We start from the raw sequence: 20968 nt of genomic DNA on the forward strand, positions 1-20968 counted from the left end.
AAGGAGTAATTGGTTTAAGAATTACAACAACCCCCTAGTGAAATTTTACAACGTGGGGTTTGGGGAGGATAAAGTGTACGCAGACCTTACTCCTATCAAGGTAGGACGGTTGTTTTTAAAAGACCCTCGGCTCAATAGAAGCATAAAAAGAGGTGAGATAAGACTAAGAAGTTCAAAGCGATATGGAAAAACAAATAACGAAAGTGACAGATAAAATAGAGTAATCAAAGTACTGAAAATAATAGAAATCAGAGCACAAGAAATTATAGTGCGCTAATGAGCCTACTAATACGAAAGAATAACGAGATTATGTACTAGCCTTTTACCCTAATATGAGGCCTCCATACTCTCCTATCTAAGGTCATGTCCTCGGTAAGCTGTAACTGCGCCATGTCCTGTCTAATCACCTCTCTCCAATATTTCTTTGGCCTACCCCTACCTTTTCTGAAACCATTCATGACCAACCTCTCACACCTCCGCATTGGGGCATTTGTGTCTCTCATCTTCACATGTCCAAATCATCTCAGTCGCATTTCTCGCATCTTGTCTTCCACCGAGGCCACTCCTACTTTGTTCCGAATAGCCTCATTTCTATTTCTGTCGCTCCTGATATGCCCACACATCCATCTCAACATTCTCATCTCGACAACTTTCATCTTTTGAACGCGAGAGACCTTAACTAGCCAACACTCCGTCCTATATAACATAATCGGTCTAACCACCACTTTGTAGAACTTGCCCTTAAGTTATGGTGACATCTTCTTGTCACATAGCACACCAGAAGCGAGCCTCCATTTCATCCACCCTGCCCTAATACGATGTATGACATCATCGTCAATCTCCCCGTTGCCTTGCATGATAAACCCAAGGTAATTGAAACTACTTTTCTTTTTGGATGGCTTGGTCACCAAGCCTAACTTCCGCGCCAACCTCTTGAGGTGTGTCACTAAACTTGCACTCTAAGTACTCTGTCTTGGTCCTACTCAGCTTAAACCCTTTAGAACCCAAGGTATGTCTCCAATTCTCCAGCTTAACATTAACTTTGCTACGAGTCTCATTGATTAGGACTATGTCGTTCGCGAAAAGCATACACCATGGCACCTCACCTTGAATTTGTCGTGTCAATCCATCCATCACCAAGGCAAATAAAAACGGACTAAGAGCTGATCCTTGATGCAACCCCATCACAATTGGGAAGTGCTCTGAGTCCCCTCCTACTATCCTTACACTAGTTTTGGCACCCTCATACATGTCCTTGATCATCCTAATGTACACCACAGATACACATTTAGCCTCCAAACATTTTCATAGCATCTCTTGTGGAACTTTATCGTAAGCCTTTTCTAGATCGATGAATACCATATGCAAGTCCCTCTTCTTCTCCCTATACTGCTCCACCAGTCTCCTCATAAGATGGATGACTTCTGTAGTTGAGCGTTCCGACATAAATCCGAGCTGGTTCTCTGAAATAGACACCCCTCTCCTCACCCTTATCTCCACCACTCTTTTCCACACTTTCATAGTATGGCTTAGAAGCTTGATACCTCTATAGTTGTTGCAGCTCTGGATATCTCCCTTATTTTTGTATAGAGAGATCATTACGCTCGACCTCCATTCTTTGGGCATCGTTGCCGTCTTAAAGATGACATTAAATAACCTAGTCAGCCACTTCAAACCTACTGAGCTCACGCTCTTCCAAAATTCTCCAAAAATCTCGTTAGGTCCGATCGTTCTTCCCTAGCGCATATTACGCACAACACCCTTAACCTTTTCGACCGTAATACTCCTGCAACACCCAAAATCGTGACGCCTCCCTGTATGTTCCAAATCTCCCAACACAATCTCTCTGTCCCCTTCTTCATTCAAGAGTTTGTGGAAGTATGACTGTCATTTCTGTTTAATGAGGGTCTCCTCTACCTATTTTTTTCAATGCTCGTCCTTAATGGACTTCACTTGATCTATATCGCGTGCCCTTCTCTCCTGCGCCCTGGCTAGCCTGAACAATTTCCTATCCCCACCTTTCTCTTCTAGTTCAGCATAAAGGTGTTCAAAAGCTGTCATTTTTGCCGTCGAAACCATCGACTTCGCCTCCTTCCTCACTATCTTATAAAGTTTCCTTTTTGTCCACTTCTCCACCTTATTCTTGCTTTCTATCAACTTTGCATACACCATCTTCTTTGCTTCCACCTTCTTTTGCACTTCTCCATTCCACCACCAGTCCCCTCGATGCCGACCACGGCTACCTGTCGAGACTCCTAACACTTTCCTTGCTACAACCCTAATACAACTAGCCGTCCTTTCCCACATACTGTTCGCATCCCCACTACTATCCCAGGCCCCCAGATCCTTCAATTTCTCTCCCATCTCCAGAGCACTAGCCATGGTCAAACTCTCCCATTTGATCCTAGGTCGGTCATCCATGACCCTTTTCTTCCTCGTCATCTTGATCCCTAAATCTATCACCAAGAGCTTATGTCAGGTCGTAAGATTGTCGATCGAAATGACCTTACAGTCTTTGTACAAACCTTTATCATCCTTCCTAAGGAGTAAAAAATCCCCCAGATCCTTCAATTTCTCTCCCATCTCCAGAGCACTAGCCATGGTCAAACTCTCCCATCTGATCCTAGGTCGGTCATCCATGACCCTTTTCTTCCTCGTCATCTTGATCCCTAAATCTATCACCAAGAGCTTATGTCAGGTCGTAAGATTGTCGATCGAAATGACCTTACAGTCTTTGTACAAACCTTTATCATCCTTCCTAAGGAGTAAAAAATCTATCTGAGTCTTAGCCACCGAACTACGGAAGGTTACCAAGTGGTCCTCCTTTGAGAAATTCGAATTGGCTATCACCAACCCAAAAGCTCTTGCGAAATTCAAAAGTGAAACTCTTCATTTCTTTCCCCAAAGCCAAAGCATCCATGCACATCATCATACCCTCTCGAAATAGATCCGATGTGCCCATTGAAATCCCCTCCCACGAAAAGCTTCTCAGTAGGCGATATGCCTCCCACTAACTCGTCCAAATCCTCCCAAAAGCACCTCTTATCCTTCTCGCCTAAGCCCGCTTGCGGCGCATAAGCACTAATAATGTTCAACGTGATCCCTTCAACGACCACCTTAATCGTCATCCTATCAGTAACTCTCCTAACCTCCACCACCTGATCCCTTAAATCATTGTCTACTAAAATGCCTACTCCATTTCTATACCTTAATCTACCAAAGAACCAAAGTTTATACCCGTCTACCTCCTTAGCTTTAGAATCTACCCATTTGATCTCTTGGACACAAGCTATGTTAATCTTCCTCTTCTTTAGAATCTTAACTAGCTGTATGGATTTTCCTGTTAACGTCTCAATGTTCCAAGAACCTACTTTCAGTCTAGACGCTCCTTTAACCCACTTACCCCTCCTTACCCTCGTTCCTGTTTCCGTCCCCGTCCCTGAGCGAGAACATGACCCTAGTCTACCATCACTATCCAAAGCCACAAAAACGCGTATAAACTAATAAATTATTCGAAGGTCTAAAGTCAGTAAAATGTAACTACAACTGTATGAGCAAAGAATAGATATGGAAAGATATGAAAACCAGAAGTACCAACTCCAATTGAATGAATCTGGTTGCCGCCGAAAAACATTGAAATGGTTTAAGAATTAGTTAGGTGAAAATTGTTTGTACCTAAATTAATGCATAGCAAAATGATGTCAAGAAGACCATAAAATATTGCAGCCACCAGGAATGAGAATGAGCAATAAGGGATTGGACAGGTTGAGGCAATATTCCATTTAAAAATACAGCTAAAATTAGTAGTATTTAGCAAAATGTAGTAGAATGCATAGCAAAATGATGTCAAGAAGACCATAAAATATTGCAGCCACCAGGAATGAGAATGAGCAATAAGGGATTGGACAGGTTGAGGCAATATTCCATTTAAAAATACAGCTAAAATTAGTAGCATTTAGCAAAATGTAGTAGAATGCATAGCAAAATGATGTCAAGAAGACCATAAAATATTGCAGCCACCAGGAATGAGAATGAGCAATAAGGGATTGGATAGGTTGGGGCAATATTCCATTTAAAAATACAGCTAAAATTAGTAGTATTTAGCAAAATGTAGTAGATCAAAAAATATTACATCCACTTGCTTAAATGCCTGGTTTTCTTGCCCATCACCAACTGCTTCATATCATCTTGAGGTGGTTTGACATCCTTAATTCCCAGAATATTTACCTACAATTTTCAAAACAAAACATAGCCTCATTTCTGAATCTAAATTTTGGAGAATAAGGTAGACCTTATATTATTGAAAAATTCATAAAGCAATTGTTTGGAAATTTCATACATGATCAAATATCAAAATACTAGGAAACACAAAGCAAAACGAGTTTTTTGTACCTTTTTCGCAGATAAATAATAAAGGCATAATACATAAACATGCCATTTGACTTGGCATCATATGCCATCTATGCATTCCGATTTTATGTGCATAAGTAGGCACTTAAACTTGTATAGAGTAACAAGTAGACACACGAGTCCTACGTGCCATATGCAACATCCAATGTGTATTATGCCATGTAGGATGTATGTATACTTATTCAACTTTATACAAGTTTAAGTATCCATTTGTGCACATCCAAAATTTGAAGGGCATAGATGTTGGCTGAAACCAAGTTAAAGGGGATATCTATGTATTATGCCAATAATAAATTGACTACAAGTCACAGAAAAATGTAACATCAGAAGACAATCAAAACAAGACCTTCAAACTATCACATAGAGTAATATATTTGGATAACATGATAAAAATTGTTTTTGGTTCCACAACAGCAATTCCCATATTCTACTAGCAAAAGGATCGAAGAGGAAAAGCAACAACATATACTATCACAGAGTAATATGGTGGGAAAAAATAATACTCACAATGGAAATGAACTATAGGTATTGTGCCATAGAAATCGCGATAATATGATTTCTAAATATAAACTATCAAAGTTTTTCGAGTTTCATACCTAAATAATTTGGTGTTGGCAGAATTTCCTCAACTACCGTGAAAATACCCCCTAATGGAATATGACATGCTATCATCGTTTCAAGTGGCAGTACACATGGAATTAATAAACAAATCTAAACTATTGCCATTTTGCGAGTTTTATACCTAAATTATTGGGTGTTCCTATTATTCCGTAGATGATAACTCACTTTAGATTAAAAACTCCCATTTGCGTGAATAGGTTAGAATGCTCCTAAACTATCACTATTTCACGAGTTTCATATCTAAACTATTGAGTGTTTACATAGCCCCCTGAACTACCATCAACTCTCATTCTGCCCTGTGTACTCATTTTAAAGACATTTTTCATCTCCACGCATCTCTCAACAAGTTATTCCAAACATTTGGGCACATATTCAAATGGGAGTTTTTAATCTAAAGTGAGTTATCATCTACGGAATAATAGGAACACCCAATAATTTAGGTATAAAACTCGCAAAATGGCAATAGTTTAGATTTGTTTATTAACCTATTCACTTTAACTTAAACGAATAAGAAACTTGCCTTGAAACTTCCTTCTTGGAGTGTCTGCATCCCTAAAAACTCGAAATTTCCATAATTGTGTCTCTACTTTAGTAACGATCTCAAACATTATATGATCTCCCTCCTTTAAGCAATTATCAGCACTGAATTTACGCCATCCGTCTCCATTAATCCAGACTCGAGTTTTGCTAGAAGTTAGCATTAAGTTCCACGACCTTGTTTGCCTTTCATCAATTATAATCAAACCACACTTCTTGGTGCCGTTGATGAGACCGTTTGCAAATGCAAAATGTTTAGGAATCCACTGACATGGTGTATAGCCATTTACACACATCATTAAACAGTTCATAATCTTCATATATATTCAATTAACAAAGATATAAAAAACAAATGAAAAAAAGGTTCATACTGCATGAAAATTCTTGAAGAAATTGTGTGAAATGAGTTTTGAGACTTACCAAGAAACCTCTCGAAAGGCAATATTGTCTAATAATGCATTCAAACTGAAATTGACCTAAAGGCTTGTCATGAGTAGCTGCTTCTTCACCTTCCTTGTCCACGTCCTCTTGCTCCTCCTCATTCTCATCCTCGTCATCTTCGTCTTCATTCTCATCTTTGTCCTTATCCTCATCACCTTCCTCGTCCTCATCCTCATCCTCATCCTCATTCTCATCCTCGTCATCTTCGTCTTCATTCTCATCTTTGTCCTTATCCTCATCACCTTCCTCGTCCTCATCCTCCTCTTCTTCATCCTCGCCCTCCTTGTTTTTGTCCTCTAATTCGTCCTCCTCCTCCTTATCCTCCTCTTCTTCCACCTCGTCCTTCTCCTTCTCCTCCTTCTTATCCTCCTCTTCTTCTTCTATATGCATATACTCTACATATTCTCTATCACAATGACTTGAATCAAAGATGGAAACCTCAAATTCCATTTTTCCTTCATGTTTGAACAGTAAAATATCTCCCAATTCCAAATTAAGCTCCTCTACAAATTCTTTCCAACTACCCTCTTCTAATCGCCGGCCATTCGCCTTCACCAACCACTTCTTACCAGCCCTTCTCAATGTTGCATGTTCAATATGGTCATGTCCCTTCAAATACTTCAAGAAACCTATAGGAATTTTCTACAGAACAACAATTTATATAAATTAATTAAAATAGTCAATTAATCAATAAGAGAATGTTCATTAAGATTATACATGTTTTTAATCTTCACCTCAGGATTTTCTATATCATACATATTATTGCATCATACATAAAGAAGGATTAAGTAATTCAAGTGTTACTTACTAGACCATTCTTGAAACCAGGCAAAATAGGCTTGAAAAAGTGAGGTTTCTTTGGAGGGATTTCCATGGAAAACCAAAAATATTACTATGTAATTATTGTAGAAAGTGTTTTCTTTTTTGGGGAAAGATGTAAATGTAGAAAGTTAGAAAGTTGTAAGTTGTGTGAAAACTTAAAAAAGTTACACTAATGATGGAATTAAAATGAGGGTGACTTTTCATATTCAGGGGACTCTTGTTATCCAATACTACTAAAACAATTATATATGCATTTCTCTTTGACAATTGATCTCATGTTATTGTTAGTGGTGGATTTAAATTGTGAGTTTATGAATTTGGTCAAAATTATTGGGTTGTATCGAACCATCGACAAGGTTGATACATGATTGATTGATATCATCTGTAATCAAATATACTAGTTATATTCATATCACTTTAAAATGCATCACAAGAATGTAATGCCTATGAGGGACTTTATCATTCTAAATCACATATTTCTTTGCTGCTAATAAATAAAATAACAAAGAAAACATATTAAAAGATGTCTAATAATGTAACATAATTTGGTCAATTGACTTATATAAATAATTTTTCCGTTTATATTATGATCAATTCAATAATATGAAAAAAGATTTTAAGACTTAAGAGCTATATTGTGAATATCATACAAGTGAGAAGAAAGATTTCTAAATTTATAAAAGTGTAAAACATGTTTTCCAAAAAAAAAGAAAAGGAATTAGCCAAAATTGAAAGAAAAATATATTTCTTTTAGAAAATACGTAAAATCAATTATAACATAAAATATTTTATCTAGAGATCATAAAACTAGATCTTGAACTTATAATCCGTGCCCAGTCAATTTAAATTTGAATTAATATTTTATACGCACATGTATTAACTCAACCCATTAAAGTTGAAATCTAATCCAAATTGAGAAATCTTGTACAAAAAATTCAAACTATATTTTTCTATTTGAATTATCTAGTTTATTATAAAACAATAATTATATGTCAAATGTATAAGTGTTTTTAATTTTATGGATATAAATTATTTTTAAAATAAATAAATAAAATATATATACTTTTTAATATAATCAAACATACGTTGAAACTTCGCAATCTATTTACTTGCCAAAAATATTAGAAATGAGTAGATTTGAAAATGTGTACTTTCTACTTCTGGAAATTTACCTTTGGAATACGTAACGAACAGTCCTGCTATACAGAAAATCAAATGATTAGCATGATCTATATAGAGCCTATAAGGAGGCAGTGAGCCTTAGGGCTAGGGTCATTAATATTTTAAGATTAGAGTTATACATATATTATTTATATAAAAATGTTAATAAAGAAAGAATTTATAATCTGTTTGGATTGATTTAAAGGTTGTTTGAATTGATTTATAAGTTCCTTATAAGTTGTTTTTAGTTTTTTTTTAGTGTTTGACTGGCCAAATTAAAGTCATTTTGTGTTTAAAATAAGCCTCAATAAATAATTGAAAACTACCTATAAGTTAAAAAAATATAGGTAAAAACAGTTTATAAGCAGCTTATAAGTCAATTCAAACGGCCTCTTAGTTACTTTATGTAAAAAAAAGGCAGTCCAGCGCACTCTATGCGCAGGGTCCGTTTCTGCCAGAGGCTGTTTTCAAGGCTTGAAAACGTGATCTCCTGGTCACATAGCAGCAACTTTACCAATTACTCCAAGACTCCCCTTCAGTTACTTTATGTAATATATATTAATTATTTCAACTTTTATTTTATTAAAATAATATATATTCTCTCATAACATATAAGCATATTACATAAATATGTTATTTAGTCTGACATCTAAGCATGCCTTTCGATTTTAGATGTCCACAAATAGATATTTAAATTTGTATATAATTAAATAAGTAGATAAATGTATTCTACATGACATGATACAAGTAAGATGCGAATTGCCACATAAAACACCACGTAGAATGCATGTATTTACTTGTTTAATTTTATACAGATTTAAGTATCTACTTGTGTACATTCAAAATTAGAGAGCATATATATCAATTAAGGCAAAATTAAAAGACATATTTATGTATTTTGCCTAATTTATTATTTATATTATATATACTACATTAGTTATGCAAGTTTCTAAATTATTAACCAAATAATGTATAGTTAGATGTATTTAATTTTATATCGCAAAAGAATATTATTAATATGATATTATTTATACGAAATTTAATATAAGAAATAATTATAAATATACATCTAACATAAAGTGAGCTGGGGAAGAGGGAGAGTCACAAAACACGATAATATTGATGTGCACCATTATTTATTAGCATTGTAACAGAGAATGAAAAGTAACTTGCCTATTATAAAGTCTCTCCGTTTTATTTGATAAAGGAGTTTTAAAAAAATATATTTTATTTTAATTTTGTGATATTAAATTATTAATAAAATGTATTAAAAATAATTTTAAAATTTATGATTTTAAATATATTAATTAAAAAGTTAAAATTAAAAAATTGTTAAGAATATTAAAAGAAAGTATACTTTTTGAAATAGATTAAAAATTAAAAGAAGATAAATAAATTAAAACGGAAGAGGTAATTCCATTAGTAACTTTCCTTGCAACTCTATGGTTTCCCGTCAGTTAATTCTTTCATATTTGTCTAAGGAAAAACAAAAGAGAACACATTAATTACATGAATTCTTGGCATCCATGAAAGGCCCTCCAAAGAAACCTCACTTTTTCAAACCAATTCTACCAAGGTTCAAAAATGGACTTGTAAGTACTTCTTTTAAATCACTCATCTTTCTTTATATATAATAAATATGTTATATTACTATATGGGATCGATAATTAATTTTAAATTATATTTATGTGTTATGTTGTAGAAAATTCCTATAGATTTCTTGAAGTATATGAAGAGCACGATCAATATGAACATGCAATACTAAGAAGGGCACGTAAAAAGTGGTTGGTGAAAGTGAACGGTCTAAAATTAGAAGAGGGTAATTGGAAAGAGTTTATAGAAGAACATGATTTGCAATTGAGAGATTTGTTGATTTTCAAACATGAAGGAGATATGGAGTTTGAAGTTTCCATCTTTGATTCGAGTCATTGCAGCAAACATTATGCGGAGGATGAGGACGAGGACGAGGAAAAGAAAGAGGATACTCGTGACAAGTCTTTTGATCAACCTTATTTTGAATGCATGTTACACAATATTGCCTTTCAAGAAATTTCATGGTAAGTCTCAAATCACATTTCACACAAAACTCTTCAAGAATCTGTAACACCCCTCAAAAATTTTTCCCTAAAATTCAAACCCTTCTTGTATACGGGTAGGGTCGAACTCGAGTATTGAGGAGCGTATGCATGAGTTGAGATGAGTTTTTGAGAATTTGAGCAGCGTTAGAGGTGAGGTGGGGTCATGAAGGACCCCTAGGATCAAATTAAATCCAAAAGATTCGTCGTCGCTAAGTTTGGGTAGGAGTTCGCATAAGGGGTCGACTTCTAACGACCCTATCTTTTGAAAGACGACAATCTGGGTGGCCCATGACCCATCAAATTAAAGGTCGTTGAGTCTTCTTTCCAACGCCACCAAGAATGTAACTTTTGGAGTTCGGAGTCGAAAGGTATGACGATCCTAAGATGAACTAGCACAGTAGAGATTTTCAAGCCTGGGTTGCAATTGCTGGAAAACTGGGCTTGGCGCCGCAGTGGCGCGACGCGCCACTATCGCGCCAGAAATATGCCTCAGTAGTTTGGGCTCTGGCGCGGCGCGCCACTAAAAGTTGTACAGGATTTTTCAGGCCAAATTCCCAGAACTCAGAACAATGGCCTTGGCGCTGTAAGGGCGCGACACGCCACTATCGCGCCAGAAACATGCCTCAGTAGTTTGGTCTCTAGCGCAGCGCGCCACTACGAGGTGTGCAGGTTTTAGGCGTATTCAGCTTGGCGCTGCAATGGCGCGACGCGCCACTATCGCGCCAGGTGCGTTTTTGGCCTATTTTCAGAACTTTTGAGGAGGGGTAATTTGGGAACTTACCCAAGTTATATATGTACTGCTCTTGGTCATTTTGGGATCAAAATTTCCAGCTCTCTCTCTCTCTCTAAAAGCCCTAGAAGTTCCTCTCTCTCTCTCTCTTATTCATCTCCTTCTTCTTCTCCATTCTCAACAAAGATTTGTCCCAAGAGCTTCAAGATTTGAGTCCCCCATTGAAGACCCGACATCAAGGTTTTCTCCAAATCTTCACTAAGGTATGTAAGGCTATCCAAAACATGGGTTGAGTCCACCCATGTGCCCTACTCTTGCTTTGAGGTTAGATGTTCATGAAAAATGGAGTTTTCTTGGTATGGTTATATTTGCATGAGCTTCGTCCCACATTTATTTGACTCTAAATGTGTTGATGTTGTTGAGCTAAAAAGTCCTTAAAATGGGCCTTTATGTGAGTATGAGTTGATAAGAATGAGTTGTTAAATATGCTTTATTGACCTTTGAATTTATTTAGATTGTGATAAAGGATGTTACTTTCCTAAAAATGTTGTCGATTTTAAAATATTGATTTAAAGTCTTGAAGTTGTAATGAGTCACAAAGATTTCTCAAATGGATGGAGGTAATGATTGATTATATCTATATGTTGCTATAAATGTGCATTTAAATTCCTTTTGAAGAGATGATTGAGATTGATTGGATAGTACGATTGGAAGAGATTTGATTGTGATAGAGTTTATGAGTTGACAAGGTTGTAATGAGACTTGTTGATATGAGTTGATTGAGTTGATTGGATGGAGTCTTATGAGCATTGAGTCTTGGGAGGAGTATCGAGCACCGAATTGGGCAAGAGTATAGTCCATACTCGAGCCCAATACCTATGTTGCCAAACGTAGGGGGGATTGAACCGTTAAAGTCGGATGCTTCCCCGAGAGATTTGTCCTGGCATTATAGGACTTGGTTGGATTGGATCCATGATTGGTTGATTCGTTCATACCGTGGCAAAGTGTGAATGGGCGCGGCAACAACGTCGTTTTGTTGTACTTTCACTGGCTCATAAGTGATGGTTGTCGGTTAAGAGAAACTCCCAAATAGGTCTTGATAGTACTCTGAGTCGGATTGAGTTGAATTGTATGTGATTGGTCCCGTCTAAATCATATTCTTGTTTAGACTTAGGGCACTTGATTGAGTTGTTATTTTCCCTTGAGTTGAGATTCCGAGTTGATTTGATTTTCCCTGATGTTCGTTGTATTCGGCCATTTTACATACTCGTACATTCCATGTACTGACGCCATTTGGCCTGCATCATTTCATGATGCAGAGACAGGTACTAGAGGTCATCAACCGGCGCTCCGTTGAAGACCCACATACGCTTCTAGTTAGTTGGTGAGTCCTCCTAGTTCCCGGAGGATATTGAGCCTTCTTGTATAGTTTTGTTGTCATTTCCTTTATTTTGATTGTTGGTAGCCATGGACTTGTCATGGGCACCTTTTAGACTTGGATAGAGGCTTCATAGACTGGAGTGTGGGGAGGTTGAACGGTTATTTTTGAGGAGTCTTATTTTATGTGTTTGTTGAGTTGATATATGTTTGGCCCGTATTGTGAATAACATTTTACTAATTAAGTTTCCGCTAAGAGAATGTGATTGAATGAAGGTGTGACTGGACCAGGTGGTTCGCTCGGAGGTCAGAGATGGCCTTCGAGTGCCGGTTACGTCTAGGGTACCCTCCCGGGGCGTGACAGAATCTTAGGCTAAATTAGCAATACCATACGCATTATTAAATTTTGTGTAAGTAATATTATCCCGTTAGTGCTTTCCTTCTTGCATGAAAGAAAAAAGATTTTTCACACTTTATTCAGTGACAGATCAATAATTTTTACTTAGAAAATTCAAAAATAAAAATGAAGTGCCTAATATTTGAATGTGGAAACTCAAGTTGAAATTTGAATCCCCTAAATCACTAAGTCATTCTTCATGGGGTGAGAAAATTCAAAATCTATATATAAACATAAAAAATAAAAATATTATTATATATAATGTAATTTTTTACCGAAGAGATTCAGGTGATCACCCTAACAGCCTCCTAGATCTGCCTCTGCCTGTGTTTATGTCTTCATTCTGTATTTTTCCTTGATAAAATTCCATTTTCCTCATAAAAAAACTATGTACTTGTTTTCTATCAATCACCTTGCAGCTAACCATCTTCAAGTCTTGTCTGTTAATTGGTGTACATTTGAAGAATATGGACTGTTTATTTGCACTTATTATATATACATACACCATGTTAGTTTCTGCCTCAACAATTTGCAATTGCGAATGGTCTCACCAATAAGAAGTGTGGGTTGATAGTAAAAGATGAAAGATAAAGATCGTGGAATTTAAAGCTAACTTTTGGAAATAGTCAAGGTCGAGCATATATTGGAGATGGATGGCGTAAATTTGCTGCGGAAAACTTTTTTAAAGGAGGAAGAGCGTATAATGTTTGAGATTGTTACTAATGGAGAAACACCAATATGGAAATTTCGAGTTGTTACTGATGGAGAAACTCCAATGAGGAGGTTTCAAGGTAAGTTTCTCATCTTATATATCTGTTTTATTGTCGCTATATTAGAATCTTTTTCTTGTGTTAATGAGATTTCAACAAAATATAATTTGCACATATAATTTTTCAATAAAAGAAATTATGTATAATAAATCCTCTTGCTTTAAACCTAGCTAGATCAGACCCTGATAGAAATGATTGATTAATAAAATGAATTGCTTTGTAAAACTTTTTTTTGTACTTAACTTTCCTTTCCAGGGGAAGTGCACATATACCCGATTTTGGTACCATCATGCTGTTTATTAGGGCGGTACATGACAAACCGATAAACCGCATCAAATCGAACCAAACCGGAAAAAAAAAACCAACTAGTGGTTTGGTTTGATTTGATTTGGTGTTTGGAAAAAAAAACTCGACCATTATAGAGTTGGTTTGATTTTAACTAAAAAAAGTCAAACCGAACCCAAACCGACCCGATTATAGATATACTACTTTTAAATTATGTTATACATAAAAATATTTATTAAAATATAATTTATAAATATTTTTTTAAAAAAATCATAATTTTTGTTTTCTTTCTTACATTTAGATTTGGACTTGAGAAGCTCATCTTATAAAGTTATATTATAAAGTTAAAACTTCAAACAGTTTTCTGCCTCAATTTTATATGTTGATACTTTGTACTAGAACTCTTTTTAAGAAGCACTGCTCTGTGTTTTTTATTAGATACTCTAAAAAATCCGAGAAACCCGAAAAAACCGAAAAAAATTGATATCGAAAAACCCAATTTTTATTGGTTTGGTTTGGTTTATAGATTTAATAACCCGACACAAATGGTTTGGTTTGGTTTGTAAAAAATCTGAATCAACCCGGTTCATGTACACTCCTACTGTTTATGTTATGTTATTAATTTATAATTTTTTTTTGCACGTTTACCAACTTTCGCACAATTCTAACATGTGGTATTTAAAGTTAGTTTTGACAAAGTTTAATTTTAGACTAAAATCTAAAATTTAATTATTTTTGTGTCAACATCATCCATATGTGTTTGAAATATAATTATTTTTTTACTACAATTATTTTATCTAAATTTCATGCATATATATACACACACTAGTGTCAACATCATCCATATGTGTTTGAAATATAATTATTTTTTTACTACAATTATTTTATCTAAATTTCATGCACATATATATAATTATCTAAATTTCATGCATATTTTACTCTAAGAATGTGTTTTGCACGTTACTCCCTATCAATATTATCATACAAAAAAGAACCTCGATGACTAATTCGGAGTTTCATCCCGACTCGAGACTTGACCCCGACATCCGACCTTAACACCTGACACCCAAATCGAGATTGAACTTCCGAATCAAGAATCGATCGTTACTCCCGACCTAGGTATTAAATCAAACAATATGAAAAAGTTTTCCTTAAATGAGAAGATCTAGAATAGAGTAAGATGAACAAAAGAATTAGAAGTAATTGACAACAAAAAGTTAATTAAATTTTGGCTTTAGATCACCATTCTTATCGCGTCGTATTTATTATTTAACCATGGCCACTATTGACACCCAATTTTGACCATCCACAACGTAATAATTTTTTAAAAAAAAATTAAAAAAATTAAAAAATTAAAAATTAATATATATATATATATATATATATATATATATATATATATATATATAATAACGAAATATGTATATATTATTATTATTTTAAAATAATTTTGGCATATATATATTAAATAATTCTTGACCATTAATATATACATATTTATCATTTATTCAAAAAAATTCTCAAAAGATTTTTTAATAAATGTTTTGTTAATTAGTTTGGCCTAATTAATAGATTCACATTTTAAGTTAATTAGTTTAAACTTGAGTTAATTATTCTACTTTGTCAAAATTAAGAAACTTGTTAATTAATTGACGTTTATACGTCTTATTCTAGCCTCTTCAAATAAATTGAAATAATTAGATTTTTATAAAACTCGAAATATTTTTCAAGTTATTTTGAAATAATTTTGTCATCTTTATTGTCTTAAGATAATGTATATAGTTTGTATAATTATTACTTTTTTAGTAATATTTAAAATTGACCCATAAAAAGATTTTATTTATTTCTAATAATTATTTCATAAATTAATTGATTAATTTTACGTTTTTATTTCTTCCCCTAAATAACACATAATTAATATTATATTAACAACATTTTAAATTCCAACATTAATACTACATTATGCAAATAATATATATTATCATCTTTTCGAAAATATGTATTAATAATCATAAATAAATAAATGTATAAGAAATACAAATAAAAATTATTAATCCGTTTTAAAAAAAATAATAATAATAATAGTAAATAAAATAAAATAAAATAAAAATAATAAATAAATAAAAAATATATCTACCCATGCATTGTCCCCTTCCCATTTCCCTATATATATATATATACTAATTAACTATCTATCATGTTTTGTCCCCTCCCCATTTCCCTATATATATATATATATATATATATATTAATTAACTATCTAATATTAATAATAAAATAAATAAAATAAAAAAATATAAATTCGCCTATATATATACTCTTCATTCGAATATATATATATATTTTTTTAAAAAGATAATATATATATTAATAAATAAATATTTTTATTCTTCTGACAAAAAACAATAATATATATATATATATATATATATATATATATATAATATACTCACAACGTACCCCCTCCCCATTTCTCTATACTCATAAAATAATCAACGCGTGCACCCGCCCATACCCTCTTGTCCCCTCTTAAAATATATATTCATTCAAATTTTATTTTTTATTTTTTTTAATAATAATAATAAGAAAAAAAAAATCTTTTGTCTTTGCACTATATATATTCGCATTTTTTTTCTATCCATTCCATATTATTTTATTTGTCCGTTCATTCCGTATTATTTTATTTATCCGCTCATTCCGCATTATTTTATATTTTTTGCCATTTCGTATTATTTTATATTTTTGTCCGTTCCGTATTATTTTATTAATTTACCCACTCCGTATTATTTTAATCATCCATCATTTCCTATTATTTTCCTATATATATCCGAGTACTCACTCTGAGAAAGGGGGCATAGACAGAAACGGAGGAGGCAGATAATTTTTTTTTTTAAAGACAAAGTTGCATATTTTTTTTAAGAATTTATTTATTTTTAGTTTTTCTCTCTGCTATATTCGATTTTACTTAAAGAGCAAAGATAGATTTGTTACCAAGCCATCTCCGTTCACCGCCCAGCAACAGGTAATATTTACTCCATTTTTCTTTTATTTTCTGTTGTCATTATGATAAAAATGTTGTCCTAAAATATTATCTTGCTAATTTCGTTATTTTTTTTTATTTGCATGAACACTTTGGGAGCAAAAATGGAGTCTTGATTTGAGACTTTAAGAAATTCGAGTTTTTTTAAAGACTCGATGAAATCATCATCCCTCACATGGAACCGATATCTTAGATCTACTGAATAGCAAACAAATCAAGATGATCTCACTCGAACTCAATTCCGCTTACTTATATTTTTAGCATTTTATTGTCTATTATTATTATTATCGTTATTATCGTTATTATTGCTGTTATTATTATTATCATTAATTTTTTTACCGTTTATTATTATTATTATTATTATTATTAGTAGTAGTAGTAGTAGTAGTAGTAATAATAGTAGTGGTAGTAGTATATTTTATTTACTGTTATTACTATTATTTTTATTATTATTATTATCACTATTTTATTTTATTAATATTACTAATAGAAGTAGTAGTATGTTTATTTTACTGTTATTATTATTATTATTATTATTATTATTATTATTATTGTTATTATTATTTTCGTTGTTATTATCATTATTATTAGTATATTTTATTTATCATTATTATCATCATTATTAATATTATTGTTATCATTTTTTTTAAATTATTATTATTATTGTATTAGTATTAATAGTATTTTTATTTACTGTTATATTATTATTATTATTATTATTTTCGCTATCATTATTATTATTATTATTAGTGCTATTATTATTTTATATATTATTATTATCATTTTTATTATTCTTCTTCTTATTATTATTATCTTCGTCATTATTATTAATTAATTATTATTATTATTATTGTTATTATTTTCTTTGTTGTTATTATTATTTTTATCATTATTATTATTATTATTATTTTCGTTATTATTATTATTGGTAGTAGTGTCTTTATTTACTGTTATTATTATTATCATTATTATTATTTTCCTATTATTATAATTATTTGTAGTAGTAGTACTTTTACAGTTATTATTATTATAATTAATATTATTATCATTATTATTATTAATATTATTTTCGTTATTATTATTATTATTAGTAGTAGTATTCTTATTTACTATCATTATTACTATTATTATTAGTGGTAGTATTTTCATTTACTCTTATTATTATTATTATTAGTAGTAGTATTATTATTTTCGTTATCATTATTATTAGTAGCATTTTCTTTTACTGTTATTATTAATAATATTATTATCATTGTCTTTATTATTATTATTATTCGTATTATTTTCGTTATTAATATTATTAATAGAAGTAGTAGTATGTTTATTTACTGTTATTATTATTATTATTATTATTATTATTATTATTATTATTATTATTATTATTTTCATTGTTATTATTATCATTATTATTAGTATATTTTATTTACTGCTTATTATTATTATTGTTATTATTATTTTCGTTATTATTATTATTATTATTGTTATTATTAGTATTTATATTTTATTTTACTTTTTTTATTATTATCGTTATTGCTATTGTTACTATTATTATTGTTGTTGTTGTTATTGTTGTCACTATTATTTTTATTATTATTATCGTTATTATTGTTATTGTTATTATTATTATTACTACTACTACTACTAATACTACTATTATTACTATTACATATTAAACTTGCTTATATGATTTAAATATGTTCTCATTTATGTAATAGCTAACATTATCTAGGGTATAATATTTATGATCGTTTTCGTCTCATTTAAATGATTTATTTAAATTATCCCTCCTTCATTAAATTATTTTTATACCAAATCTATTTCTCTTATAAACTTTCCTAAATGTTTTGAAATTTATATTTCTTTCAAATTGTTTAATACTTCGATAATTGTTAAAATACATTTTTTCAAAGTTAGTCAGATAATTTTTAAATCATCGGACAACTGCATGTTAGCGGCTATTTTAAGTGCTAAAACCTTCTTAAAATAGTAATATGAACCTCGTACCCTTTTTTCTCTAATTTTTAAGACTTAAATCTGTTAAGGTCTTTTAAATTAAGTTTTCTTAATTTCTTTAAAAAAATTAAGTGGTGACTCCTCGTTTACTAAAATTTGATTTTTTCCTAAAAAGATAAAATTAATTTTAAACTCCTGTCCATTTTTCAACATAACAGTCACAATTAATATATATTGTCATTTTAATTTATAACTGTTAAAATGAAATTGATTAATTTGGTGTGAACTCAAAATTCATGTAAGTAATTTTATTTTCCTTTTCTTCTGTCTTTCTTTATTTCCTTCCTTTCCTTTGTGTATCGTATCGTATCGTTATCCTCATTTTTTCCTCCTCTTTTTTGTTAAATTCACTGACAAACTGTTGAATATGATAATTTATATTAAAGAATACTATAAAACAATAACAAAATTCATGAATCTCGTTAACAAAATTATTAATTATAACATAGTACAATATGATTAGTCTCTATTGAGAAAAAATAAGATTAAACGGGGGATAAATTTGGATCTGCGTTTGTATTTGTAGTAGTATAATTTTCATTGTCATCATATGGAATACAATCACAAACTTCTCCAAAGTCACAATAAGGTCTACAATGACGACCGTCAACCACGTACGCACAATCTTCATCTTTATAGCATGCTAATTCTGCTTCAACTTTAATACATAGAATATCTGCAAATAAATATCTTTAGTCATTTTTTTCATGATATATGTGAAGAGAGAGAGAGAGAGTCACGAACCTATTGCAACAATGAAAAGTATCATAGTATAAACCAATTTCAAGGATGATTTCTCCATATTTTTGACCAAATCTATTTCAATAGAGCTTATGTTTGTTGATGCTTTGCTTTTTTACCATTGTATAAAATTTTAGCCACTTTTATAGTTTAGACTATAGTCTCATTTATGAGAAACTGACGTTATATTTTGTGAAAATTGCTCTTTAATTAATGTTCTTTTTACTATTCCAAATTAATGCAAGTCAATTTACTTTACATAATGGAGTAACGTTTTATCTCAAGTTCTTTTTGAAAATTAATGTATCATGACTTGTATTATTTGAAATGTTTTTTTTTTATTAGTATGGTTCAACTTAGCGAGGGACAATTATTGTACTGAGGAGATTACAATATGATTAATTTTCTAACTAGAAAAATAAGACGAACATATTAAAAGAGAAAAAAAGGAAGGGTAAATGCATTTCCTGTGTATGAAAGGGTAAACATTTTTTACAGCTGCCCAAGCCCCAAACAACTAAAATCAGAGATATTATATGTTTGACTTTTATCATAGATACAAAATCAGTCCATAAAAATATGACATGTCCAGCCTATATATCTCAAAGTATCTTACCTTAATTTTTTACTCGGGATCTGACACTCAAATTGAGATCCGATCCGGGATGCAGGAGATGGGTATTGAATCATCTTGAATTTAGAAAAAGCTTTAATGATAGAAGATTGTATTTCATTGAATTGTTTATTGAGCATTTTGTCATTTATTAAAAGATTCTATAATAGATAAAATTATCATTTACTATTTTTCTACAATGGACAAAATTGTCATTTAATATTTTCTTTAGATAATTGTTATTTAATTATTATGATAATATGTAGGACTTTGAAATTAATTAAATTTATAACTATTAAATATTTACTCATTAAGAATATAAAAGTCGTTCAATATTTAATGGATATTTTGGTCAACCAATATTATAAAACGTGTAAAAATTCCCTACTCATACATAGTTTATTTGAAATAGATTTAATGTTAAACTCCTAGTATTAGTAGGATAATATTATCCTGCAATGAACTTAGTCCTAATAGAAATATATTTTGTGTCGTCTTAATACAAAATTACATTTATACCCATTAGTAATTTTTCAGATGAAGGAGATTTTAACTTAAAAGGGCAAATAAGTCCATCAACTTTTAATAGATATTTTTATCAATCAATATTTACATTCATGTGTTTATAATAATATAATATAGATAGATATATATTACTGAATAACGTTTACGATGTTTGCCTATATTTCTAATCAGCCATATGAAATTTCAGATATTTTGTTTGAAGCTACGCCTCACAACACTTGTTTGAATTTATTTCGAAGTTGATAACTTGCAAAAATGGCCTAAACATGTTACTTGCCATAAGTTAGGGTAAAATATGCTCCTACCACTAAAAAATTATTGGTTCAAACATGCCCTTATATATTCACTAATGGTGAGACCAAATGGTTCTTATTTTATAACAAAAACTAATACTTAAATTTATTTAT

The 20968-nt window shown here is 31.4% G+C and overlaps 1 protein-coding gene across 1 annotated transcript; it reads right to left on the bottom strand.

Annotated features, from left to right (window-relative positions):
• Positions 1-5556: 5556 nt before the first annotated feature.
• On the bottom strand, positions 5557-6883 carry LOC129888875 (B3 domain-containing protein REM5-like). Its single transcript, XM_055963931.1, has 3 exons — positions 6818-6883; positions 6409-6651; positions 5557-6204 (listed from the first exon to the last, which is right to left on the bottom strand). The coding sequence occupies exons 1-3, from the start codon at positions 6881-6883 to the stop codon at positions 5899-5901; spliced, it is 615 nt and encodes a 204-aa protein (XP_055819906.1). The 3' UTR covers positions 5557-5898.
• Between the last annotated feature and the right edge of the window lie 14085 nt (positions 6884-20968).

The sequence above is a fragment of the Solanum dulcamara genome, chromosome 5 (genome assembly GCF_947179165.1).
Source record: "Solanum dulcamara chromosome 5, daSolDulc1.2, whole genome shotgun sequence".
Lineage (NCBI taxonomy): Eukaryota > Viridiplantae > Streptophyta > Magnoliopsida > Solanales > Solanaceae > Solanum > Solanum dulcamara.